Genomic DNA, 11,887 nt, shown 5'->3' with positions numbered 1-11,887 from the left:
GACATCGGATTTACAAACAAAGCAGAACCTTTTCAATCCTCTCCTCACTACCCCCTCCCCCAAAGTGACAGCGAGAGCAGGAGGGAAGCGAAAAGGGAAACGGAGAGCGAAGTGATGCCCCCCCAGCAGACAGTTCCCAAAGTAACCCCTAGCCCACGGCTGGGTTTCATCAGCATTGGGGGGAGGGAACAAAAAGCAAACCCTGGTGCTGGAGGAGGCTATCGGGACCCAAAATCACGGAGCCAAACTCCGAAAGGCGCTCAGCCTCCCCGGTGCCTTTGAGGATTAGCTGGAGGATGCCCAGCGCAGGGCCGGGTGCCGGACCAGCACCTTTCGCTGCTGCACGCCCGCCTGGCGCTGGGCAAGTCACCGCCGTTGGCCGCCTCCGGTACGGTGCGCCCTTCCCGGAGGGCGAGCGCTGCGCGGGGTTATCTGGCCGCCCCCTCCGCCGCGCGGCTCGCCCGCGCCCCGCGCAGCAGCGGCTGCCTTGGCCGTGGGCGGGACCCCCGCTCCGCCGCCCGGCAGGACAGCGAGCACCCCCGCGCAGCTGGCACCGCCCCCTGACAGCGATGGCCCCCGGCCATTGGGAGGGACGCGCCGCCGCCGCCTGCTGGCCCCTGCTGGGCTGAGGTCACTCGCCGCCCGCCCACAGACTCCATGGGCGCCGGGTCCCCGCCCGGCCGCCTGCTGCTGCTCCGGCCCGCCAGACCCGAGGAGAAGGCGGCGGGCAGCGTCAGCGCCTGGGAGCCGCGCTCGCCTCTTCCCCCGCCGCCGCGCCGCCGCCCATGAGCCGCCTGGGAGCCCCGCGAGCGGTCGCCGAGGTGTATGGAGAGCGCGGCCGCCTGTGTGTGCTCGGGTAAGGGATGGGGGGCGCTGTGCCCGGGGGCTGCCCCAGCCCTCCACCGCGTGGGGGGCACCGCCCTGCAGAGACATCGCCGCCCACGGGGTAAAACCCCATCTGCGCGCAGCCCCACGCCCCCGGGCTGCACCAGGGACCAGCACGGCCCCGCCAGGGCACAGTGCGACCGGCAGAGCGGGGCCCGGGGCGGGCAGGGCTGGGGCTTTCTTCGGCCAACGGGGAGAGGGAGGAATAAGCGCTGGGGCTCCTGCCACTCACCCATCATTGGGGTACGGCCCCAGCGGGGAGGTGTGATAGGGGAAACTTTGAGATCTGGTAGAAGCCCAGGCGAAAAACCAGTCGGTCACTGCTCCGTTTGTTTAAGGGGCTGTGCGCCTTTACTGAGAAATGCGGATTGGGGTGGTTCTGCTCTTTACTTACTAGCTAAGAGGGCATGATTAGAAATATTTAGCTGCTAGCCCTCTCGAACTGTTTTATAACTGTCACTGCAGTATAGAGGGGTAGAGATACTTAATATAAATATAATTTCATCTGCAAAAGTTTATCTAAATAAATCTAGTAATTCTTATTTTATATATAACAATATAGATAATGCAGTGTCTTTCTGAAAAGACATCTTTTATAATTTAGGCTACTTTGTTTGTGGGGATTTTATTGCATATAAAGTGTACACTTTTATTTTATTTAAATTTAAGTCTTTACAGGGCAAGTTTAATATTTACAATATTGGGAAATTTTGTATAAAGCCCAGGATACATTTTACTATTCCAGCCCCAGTTTACCATAGAACTAGTTTATATAAGCAAGTTGGGAAAGCACTACTTTGCCTTGCCAGAGAAGGTGCCCATTGCAGTAATTGATAAAATGCTTAACAGTAATAATTAGCCTATTTGCATGACACTTGTCTAAACATGACTTTTTGGAATCCTTGAGGCACTGAAGTCTTTTATAACAACACTTCCTAAAATAGACTGATTCCTAGCAAATTCAAAGCAACAACTCAGTTTATTTACACATTCATACTGCATCTGTTGTAGATTCAGTGTCTGAAATATACAGCTCTGTCACTAGAGAGTGGGTGCACTTTAGCAACAACCTGTGTCATCAAATGACATCTGGCTCTGAAACAAAACTGCTATTAAGGACTCTTTATTTCCCTCTTTAGTTCTTTTCTTACATCTTCCTCTCATCTCTGGAAGCTCCATCCACATTGGAATAGGCAGCAATTATTCCCATCTCTGTAAGTAATCTTTTTTTTAAAACTGCTTTCATGGCATGCTTTCAGTCATGTACAGTTATACAAATATTATATTTAAAGTCTTCTAGAAGACAAGATATCAGTCCAGTAAAGAGCAAACATTGTTTTTAGGCAGAAAGCTAACAGAACTGTGCCATTATTTAAAAGGTCCCATTTATTTAAAGGTCAAATCCTGCAATCCTTACCTCAGGCACAAACAACTCATTGAAGTCGGGGAGATTTGCTTAAGAATAAAGCCTGTAAAATTGTTACTTTTAAAGTCTCAAATCTTTAGATATATTTGCCTTCTTTCCTGTTATTTAAGATCTTCAGCCACAACAAAACATAAGCCCTTTCCTGACAAAACTGATTTGCAATCTGGCTAGGTGGACATTAAGCTGCCCATGGTTTCAGAAATTCCACAACATTTTTGACAGTTAGGAGGAAAAGTAGTGTCTATAAACTGAATTGAAATTTATCAGAATTCAGGATGTTCATTTTGTTTTGAATTTTTTTGGTAGACATTGCATGAAAAAAACTTAATAGGGAATTTAAACTTTAAGGCCCTAAATCTAGCACAGACTTCAGTGGGAATCCAGATGAATTCAGAAGTCCATGCTCACAGGTCCTGATGCTGGATCAGGACCTTACGAAGCAAAGAAAAGTGAAGACTAAGACAAACTTTTTCCCCCCACAGAGGAAGTATTGCGGAAATAATGTAAATAGATTGATTTCTTCTTACCATGAAGGTCCAGTTTTTAATATTTTTGTTATGGAAAAGTTAGTTTAGGTCTGAAGTTTGAGACAATGGGCAAATTCTGCTCAGTTTCATAGGTGCAACTGCAGAGAAACACCATAGTCAGTGGAGTTACTCCAAATTTAGGGCCTGGAAACACTACGAACCTTCGAGCATGCTACCCTGAACAGTGAGCCTGCAGTAGTAAGAATTGTTCTTGTTAATGTTTGCAGGATTGGGCCCTGCTGCAACAGAGAGCAGAATTTGACCCTTAAAGCTGATTACTTGCCAAATCTAGAGATCAAAGTGGTGGACTTTCAGAGTTTAATTAGGTATTTGCTGTAACTTCAGTTTGGCTCTGAACCTGAACTAGCAAAAACATGCCAGACTAGGGCTCTAAAGCAAATTTGAGACCAGCAGATATTGTCTGAACATTGCTGATATTGTCAACCACCATCACCCAAACAATAACAGATTTTTTTTAAAAAAAAAGGGGGACAGGCTTCCAAAATATATGGACAACTACAAAAGCTCACCTTATTAAAGCTACTAAATGTCTGCTTAAGAAAACAGGACTGATCATAAAAAAAACTATCCAGTGTCATGAGAAACCTGTGGCCACTAACTAACATGTACTTGCTTCTGTGTTCAAGTACGTACTGTTTAGTCATTTTTTAACTAATCTTTTGCATTTGGCTAACTCTGCAGGAGATTCACAGTTCAAGTACATAGCACTAGTCTACCTATATGATCCAGATCTGTTAAACCTTTGGGGTCCCTGTCATAATGTACATATTTTCCATCCATTCCTCATCCCCACATTCCTTGATATTCTCCCCCAAAGACTTTCCTACTCCCTCCCCCAGCAGGATTCCTTCATATTCCCCTCCAGACTCCACCACTCCAGAAGAAATGTATACTGGTAGGCCTTGATCCCAAAGTTACAGCAAAAAGTGTTACAGCAGTGTAGAAGGAATCAAAATTCCTGGCCACACAAATCAGATGCCCATGCTGTGATGACTACTGAAATTCATGCTTGAGATAAACCATTTTCTAATGGCAGAGGATAAAATTCCAGTCAATAGCTTTTGAATAGAACTTCGTACTTGTGAAAGTTGCCAGACTGGCAGCCCTAGAGACAGAAGTCCTCTGTATATCCATATAACAAGTACAGCACAGATAGTGACAACGCAGGTTTCTTCCCCATTCTCTTGTCAACCCCTTGCACAGAGCAATTGTTAGCTGGTCTACAAAAGAGCATGTCCAAAGTACCTTGTGTGCCCCTGGAATCTAGGCAAGCAGAAGGGTCCTAGTGCAATGGGGCTGAAGGAGTCAGCATATTTTAGAGCAGCCCTGGTGCTGCTCTGTCTTTAAGCCAACTTTGTTTCTCCTCCCACCTTTGCACAAAGGATCATGCACAGAGCAGGGTTCAGCCAGACTATGCCTGGTAATTGTTTTTAATTAGGATAGTGTTGGAATGGGAATTGTAAAACTCTTCTGTACCTAACTTGTGTAATTAGACATGGCCAAACCAGAAATTCAGACTATGGCCAGTCTAATGCTTCTGCATGGTGCAACTTCCACGGGGTTGCTATTTGCCCTCCTGAGCAGATGGGTGGGAGTGAGAGGAGCCTTGACTACCTCTTAACATCCAAAAAATATCTTGATGAAAATTGTTGCATGAGAGAAAATATTGGTTTATCATATCCAAAAAACTTTCATTGGGAAAGTTCAGGTCCAGAATGCAATTTCTGGTCAAAAACTAGAACAGGAGAGCCAGCCCCCTGACCTCCAGAATAACCAATAGTTTGGTGGTCAAGAGCTCAGATTAGATTAAAATTTGGGACTATGACTGGGTGAAGCATTTGACTTGATTGCACATTAACAGGGCTGATAAAAAAAGTGTCTAAAATGGAAGGATTTCTAAAACCTATTTTTCTGTCAAATGAAAGATTTTCCACAAAGTATTTGCTTTCTGCCCAAAGTTTCAAGTTTTCAATTAAAAAAGTTTACTATCTGAAAAGCAGAAAGCTTTTGGTTTTTCAATAAAAAGTCAAAAAAACCTTACTGAAGAAGTTGGATAGAAATGAGGGGACAAATTCTAACCAGCTCTATAAATAACTTTAAATAGTTTCCGTTCAGTCTGCAGTCATGAACCTCAGCCCCACGCTCTTGATAGTTTGGTGAACATGGGCCAAAGTTGTTCACATAACTAAGCAAGCAGGACAGTCTTCCAAGCTAGCTCTCCTCCCCTCAAGTCACTGCCTTCTTCACTTTCCAATGACCCCCTTGGAAGAAGTAATTTAAAAGCAAGCAAAGATATATGTGCAGTTGTGCACCTAGTTTGCAGATGAAATTATTCAGCTTATGAATGCAAGTCAAAAGGTGAAAGTGATGGGTGTTAAATCAGGATAAATGCATGCACAGGATAAAGGCAGGCAGACAGGCCTGATTTAACAAAACAAGATTTTGATTGCCTCATCTTGAGCTTTGCAGGTTTTGAAAACTTGCCCTTAAAAGAATTATCTTCAAAAACATGAAGGGACAATTCAGAAATTCTGTGGCTTTGTCCCCCGATGCCTGAAAATGGAGCCAGCAAAGGGCAAGGCCACACACACACACAAAGCTATGGAGAAAATTCTGCAGAATATCCTGCCCCTTATCCTACATATCCTTGAATAGACATTCAAGGAACCATTGCCTCAGTGCTCCACTTGAGTCCCCACATATACAGAGCAGCAGCACAGCTGGCTTCAGGCTGTGTTGTCATTGACTACAGGGCTGCCAGCTGTGCTCTGTGACTCCATGAAGAGGATGAAGGTTGAATAAGCATTAACTCATGAACCACCAAATCCTTAACCAAAATAGTCACTCTGCAGCCATGACTGCAGGCTCAGCTTCTGCTCCTGACAGCAAATCCTGCTTCTTCCCCCCATCCATAGTAAAATTGGTGTAGTCCCCCTGCCCAGGAATCAAGGAGCCTGACAGAAGTGGACTGTAGTCTTGGTGTGTAGTGAAACATGGGGCTCCGTAGCACACAAGGGTTCCCTGGGCCCCAGCTCAAAGATTAGGTTGGGCATATACCTGAGTGGGGCCTGTGAATCAGTGGTTTCATAGATCCAATGGCTATTGTACACTATTTAAGCAGTTGTAGGAAGAGCACAGGTTGCTGCAAGTCTCTGCATTCTTCTCAGTGCACAATGAATGGTGGAAATGCATAGGTGATTCAGTCACCTAACAGATCCACCAGTACCAGCCATATCCAGCCTCCACCCATCCAAGGAGGCTTACGGAACTGTGCTGCCAGGCAGTCGGGGGAGCAGGACACCTGTATGTGTTCCCCAAATCCTGCCCCACTCCATGCAAAGCAAAGCTATCCCACTGCCACCACAGCAGAAACCCTCCATGCCCACAGAAGTGAGGAAGAATGCAGGTTTTGCCCATACCTGAGCTGCAATAACTAACCTGCAATGGATGGGGGTCACTCAGAGCAACTGCTCCCTGTGCTCCTTGATTGAAACCCCTTTTTATAAGTGGATGTCTTGTAAAGAGACTTGAGACAGCTATACAAAGAAAGGGATTTTACCTTTCTTGCTCACATGCTACCCTGCACGGTATAAGGGAGCATGTGGCGGGGGCTTCCTGACTTGTAAAGACATCCCTTTGGGGATAAAAGGAGAAAGACTCCTTTATCCTTCACCTTAAGAGACAAAAGGAACCAAGTGATTTCATCTCTGTGATGGATTCTGGGCAGGCTGGCCAGTAAAAGCTAGAAAGGAGACTGAGTGAGAGAAGCCATCTTGAACAAAGACTGCATCTTGCTAGATTAAGTTTTAGTCTTTTATCTATTTGCTTGTAACCATTTCTACCTTTATTCCTGCTAATTGGTATCACTTAGCTTATGTCCTTGTTAATAAACTGGTTATAAACCAACTCAGTGCTGTGCTTGAAGAGAAGCGTGTATTTTCCCCAGTTAAAAAGTCAATAAATTACAGCTTAATTCAAGTGAGCAATGAACTTAATATCTTCATGAATGGTCAGTGACAGGAGCTGTGCATTGCAGAGAAACATTTGAGAAACTGAGACTGGAATTCACTGATTTTTTTACCTGCTAGGTGAGGTATGGGTCAAGAGAGCCTTAAGGAGTTTGCTGGTGAGGATGGCACACTGGTGTGGTGAGGAGCTGACAGTCTGACCTCTAGCAAGGGTTGCTCTTGCTGAGGCAGAGGGTTAGTAGTGGCTCACAGCTTTGGTTGTCCCCAGCAGCACATTACATTGCCAGAGAAGAGATCCTTTATAATGTATCCACTATTTTGAGGGTGTCTTTATCAGATCTTATTTCCTATTTCATGGAAGGGATGGACTGGAACGGTGTTCTGAGGGATGTGTAAGCAGCCTCATGCCCACACCTTTTGTGGAACCACAGAAAGGCTTCCTACAACAGACCCTTTGCTTTGGGCAGAGCAGAAGTTGCTCACTCCCTGCTCCCCTGGGAGCAAAGCACTCTGAAGAGGGGTAGGGAAAAGGTGGGGTCATTCCCACCTCCTTATGGACAAATCCATGGAGCTTGGCCAGCACATTTGGAGGAACAATCTGCACCATCCTATTGCCTGGTACAGAGTGCACATGGAACATCCCTGGGGAGATGCAGGCATGCTCTCTCCAGCATTTCTCCTGGGCAGGGTACCAATGGTTGTTGCCGTGCCACTGCTCACCCCCTGAGGCTCCAGTGTTTTGACAGGATGGTTGCATCCCCAGAGTGCTTGTAATCCAACAGTCTCCCAGTGCAGACTGTCAAACAGCTCCTTCACTCACTACTGAGACATTAGAGAGCCCTTCCCCATATACACTGTTCATTTGCTCTCCTATCATTTTCATTTCAGCCACTAATGGGTTAATGTCATCTCCTGGAATCAGGGTTCTCTTTTCCAGCTGTTGTCCTCACGCTGTTTCCCAGTCTACTCTAGTCATCTTGCCTGCAAGTTCTTAGCAGTTTTCCTGTAATCTCTTGACTTTTCTATCCTACATTTCAGTCTGGATTGCCTGTGTTATAAGAGCAAGATGTTATTCTTCTTTCTGGGGCCAGAAAGCTCCAGGCACAGAGGAGTCTGTACAGAAATGCAGATTTCCCCTGCAGGTTTGGAGGTAGCTGCATTTCCAGCCCAACCACTTAACAGCTTTGTCAGAGATGCTGGTAATGTATGCTGCACAGATTAAGGAGTGGGGGACGGGAGGGAGGTTCCATGCTGTTACCAGGATTCAGTATTCTCCCCAGCACACAGGACAAAGCAGCATGAAATCAGGATAAACCTAGGAGGGCAATTTTCCTCCATTATCTGCGCATCATTGGCTGTGTAGGGAGTAGTGGCCAGCACTGATTTCATAATGGCATCTGCTGGAAGCAATGGGAATTCCTCTGAGTTTTAGTACAGGAAGTTCAGGAGTTCTGAGAGGATATGAAGATTGTGGGTCAAATGAAGCTCAGAAGGTTCTTTAATGGCTGAAAGAGACTGGGACATTAGGAGCAAACAGAGCAAGCAGAGGATTGGAATAGGTATCTAGAGTGCTGTGGGTGAGGGTGTGGATTGAGAGAAAGGCCAAGCTGAGAGGGGGGTCAGGAGCAATTTGAGAGACAGAAAATGAGAATGGCACAGAAGAGTTAGAAAGAGATCCATAATTATGAGTGGCAGGCAGCATGTGAACTGAGAATAGAGACATGACAATATTGGATGGAATGCAGGGAAAATAAGCAATAGTAAAGGGTGGGAAGCAGAGGGGCATGATGCAGAGGATAAGGGAATTTGTGGCTATGAAAAATAAGAGTAAGGGTGGACATGCTAACTCTTGCCAGCAATGGTTTTCACACATCTCTGGCACCTACTACCAGGACTTACAGGCAGGGAGGGAACGTACACACCCAGTTTCTCAGTGTGTGACTATCAGTAACTGCTTTTCAAAGGGTTATCTATACAAAAAAGTCCAGTGAGATTCCTATAAATATCCTGCAGTTGAGCACCAACTCCTAGGCCTTGGAGAGCTTTTTTGTTCCTACTTTGTCTCCCTGGTAGCTGTAACATTTCCTTTTAACCCCATTGGCTTCCTACACCACACCATCTACTTTTTTCTTGTAATTATATTGCTAAGATGGATGTAAATAATGGGGAAGAGGATGGGAACATCTCTGCTGAAGACTGACATGCTCTCATACTGTACCTCCCTTTGTTTGCCAGAAGTCCCACACTGGGGCCTCTTGGCATGCTGCTCCTTGCCCTCTGGTTTCTCAGTGAATACATTTCCAAGGTTGGTGTGAATCCTAGCACCTCCGATGAAGTGCCCCACTAGCCTCACATACAGCACTTCCCGCATATGGTAAGACAGTTCCCAAAGCATCTTATTTGTGTTTCTGCACAGGATTTTCCAAATAGCTGGATTGTTAGTTGTGCTTTGATAGAGTTATGAAAGGGTGGGAGGTTTGGTTCAAATAGATACTCTAAAACTGGGATGCTTATCCCAGGCTCTCGAGTCTGCCAAAGCTTTCTTGCAATTGCTCCAGTCAGACCAAAAATGCTAGAAGAGCCTGTGCTTTCCCTTCCACTGGTGGGCCCAGACAAAGCCAGTAAGTGCACAAAAAATGCAAAGTTTGACTTCCTAAAGGAAGACTTTACAAACCTACACAGCACCTCCCTGGGCTTCCAGTTTGATTTATTTGCAAAGGGTAAAGTTGCTTCTTATTTTTGAATCCTGAATGAGCTATGCCCACCACTTAGATGACAGACATTAAGGATTGAACCAAGGACCTCCAGAGCTAAAAGCTTGGAGTCTCCACAGGCTCAGCTACAGGCCCAGGCTCTTAAATGAAGAGCTGTAACAAACCTTTAACTTATGTAAATTTGGAACAGAGATAAACACATGACACTCGGACTAGAGCATTCCATTAACACTTGACATTTAGTGCCTAATCCTAAAGCACTTAAAGCTAAAAATCTCATTGAGCTTTGCTTCAGGTTTGGGTCCTTCAGTCTTTACCTTTAGGCTTTTAAAGTACAGTTTGATAGTGGGCTGCCATTGTGATTTGCTGTTTGGATTGCAGTAGCAGCCAAAGGGCCCCCCCTCGCAGGATCATGCCCCATTGCACTAACTGCTGTACAGACAGACAATTTAAGACATCCCAAAGGAGGAGGAAATAGCTTAAAAAAATTGCACAGAAATCCCAACCTCTGCTCCCTTCAGGGGCAGGAATTAGAAACCATGCAGAAGGCACCAGGATTTTAGATTTACAAACCCATCCCATCCGCATGGATCCTAGAGCATCAGCACAGAATGCTTTCCTCTCCATTCCATGCCCTGCCCTTATCCCTCCTTCTACAGGCAGCATGGTCAGGCCTGTTGCCATGGACTCTATTCTGCAACTGAACACTGAACCCCTGCTGTGCAAGTGAGCATTAGAATCCATGGTTGACAAGTTAATGCTATCAGTCCATCATAGGTATTGCTGGGGCATTCATCACCATAGCATCTAATCACCAGATGCAGTAATTAGTCATATATTTGTCCAAAGTGGCATCCAAAGTGACCTGTGCTTGGTCTGAAACACCATGCTGGCAGCTCAGCCAGTGCACTGTAATGGAGACTCAATCCCTTCTGCAATAAAAACCAGCAGCTTGTTTGGGATAACTTCTCTGCTGTTTTAGCCTTCATCATTTTGAAGATTATGTTAGTACAGTTTAACAATCCAACTCCTTAAACTAAACAAATGTGTAAAAATCAAATGTTCCCTTGGAAAGGAAACCAAGATGTTAAATAAGATTGACACAGCAGTTACAACAAACATTCATTCCATTGTGTGCCAGAGCACAAATTTTGGTACATTACTTAAGGGCATGCCCTGATTGGAAGCCCTCAATACCTAGGAAGAGCAGAATATCCTTATGCCTTTGTCCTGCTATCACAACCCCTTTTTCTCTTGGCAAACTTTATATTTTACAGGACAATTTAATGGAGATAGAGAAGAAACTAGAAAATAGTTTTTAAAAAGACAAATGATTCCTAGTTGAAATCTCTGAGTGGAGACATTATGGGGGCCTGAGCCCACTGCTATTGTACAGATTGAGAAATGCAAGTCCAAATCTGAACTTCCCCTATGTTTGGGGAATCTTTAGATCTGGAGTCCCGGTTCAACAGTTTGTAGACAGAAAGGGCCCTGTTGTGAAGTTCAGTGAATCAAGTCCCTAACATGGCTCTGATGGGTTACTCCATGCCAGTGATTTATACTGGCACAAAAGAGTGGAATAATGCAGTGGTGAGTCAGGTCCTACAACTGGAACTTCCTCAAAGCTCAGGGTATGATATCTGAGGTTTTGGTACCAGCACATATAGAAACAGGAGTAAGGAAATCTGGTTTGGGTTTCCAAATAAATCAAGCACTTATCTCCTGCTTCAGCCAAAGACTGCATAATGCAACTTAGGAGTGGGGTGTAAAAGTGATATTTAGCTACCTGGCCAATGCTGGGATAGTTATGTGCTGGGACAGTACTCCAGTGAAAGGCTGCTCTAAATGTCATTGGCTGCCAATAGTGCCAAGGGGTTGGGGGATCTGAGAGTTGCAGGAAACCCTCACCTACCAACCCTTTTCTCCAGCCACAAGAGTTTTTACACTATCTATACTGGTGAGACCCTCCCATCACTGGCTACAAGGCTGGAACACAGCTGAAAGTCAGGGCCATGATTTTAAATCAGATAGTGTTCCTTTAACTATGGACATGCTGGGATTATGTAGAAAGCCAATCTCAGATTCTGCTGGTGCATTTTTCAGACTCAGCTGGTTGATACCAAAGCAAGTACACAATTAAATCAGATATAATCCAATTAGTCATTTGACTAGAAGGGATTTTTATGGTAATTGCATCATCCATTTATGTATTCTTCTACAGCAAATTATACAAAATGCAGTTCTTATTTTAATAGCATAGAATAGTTTTTCAACTTTTGGGTAGATCTACATCCCAGTTATCAATTTGACACAAAAAGAAAAGGAGTACTTGTGGCACCTTAGAGA

At 45.2% G+C, this 11,887-nt stretch overlaps 1 protein-coding gene across 1 annotated transcript in view; it reads left to right on the top strand.

The window, feature by feature from the left end:
* Window positions 1–535: 535 nt before the first annotated feature.
* BEAN1 (brain expressed associated with NEDD4 1) overlaps window positions 536–11,887 on the top strand; it is a 116,044-nt gene continuing 104,692 nt past the window's right edge. Inside the window, 2 exon segments of the mRNA XM_084644979.1 lie at window positions 536–856; window positions 2,025–2,099. Of these exon segments, the coding sequence (XP_084501105.1) occupies window positions 826–856; window positions 2,025–2,099 (106 nt within the window). The 5' untranslated portion in view covers window positions 536–825.

This window comes from Lepidochelys olivacea (genome assembly GCF_965140295.1).
Source record: "Lepidochelys olivacea isolate rLepOli2 genome assembly, chromosome: 12".
NCBI lineage: Eukaryota > Metazoa > Chordata > Testudines > Cheloniidae > Lepidochelys > Lepidochelys olivacea.
This window is presented reverse-complemented; position numbering and strand designations above follow the sequence as displayed.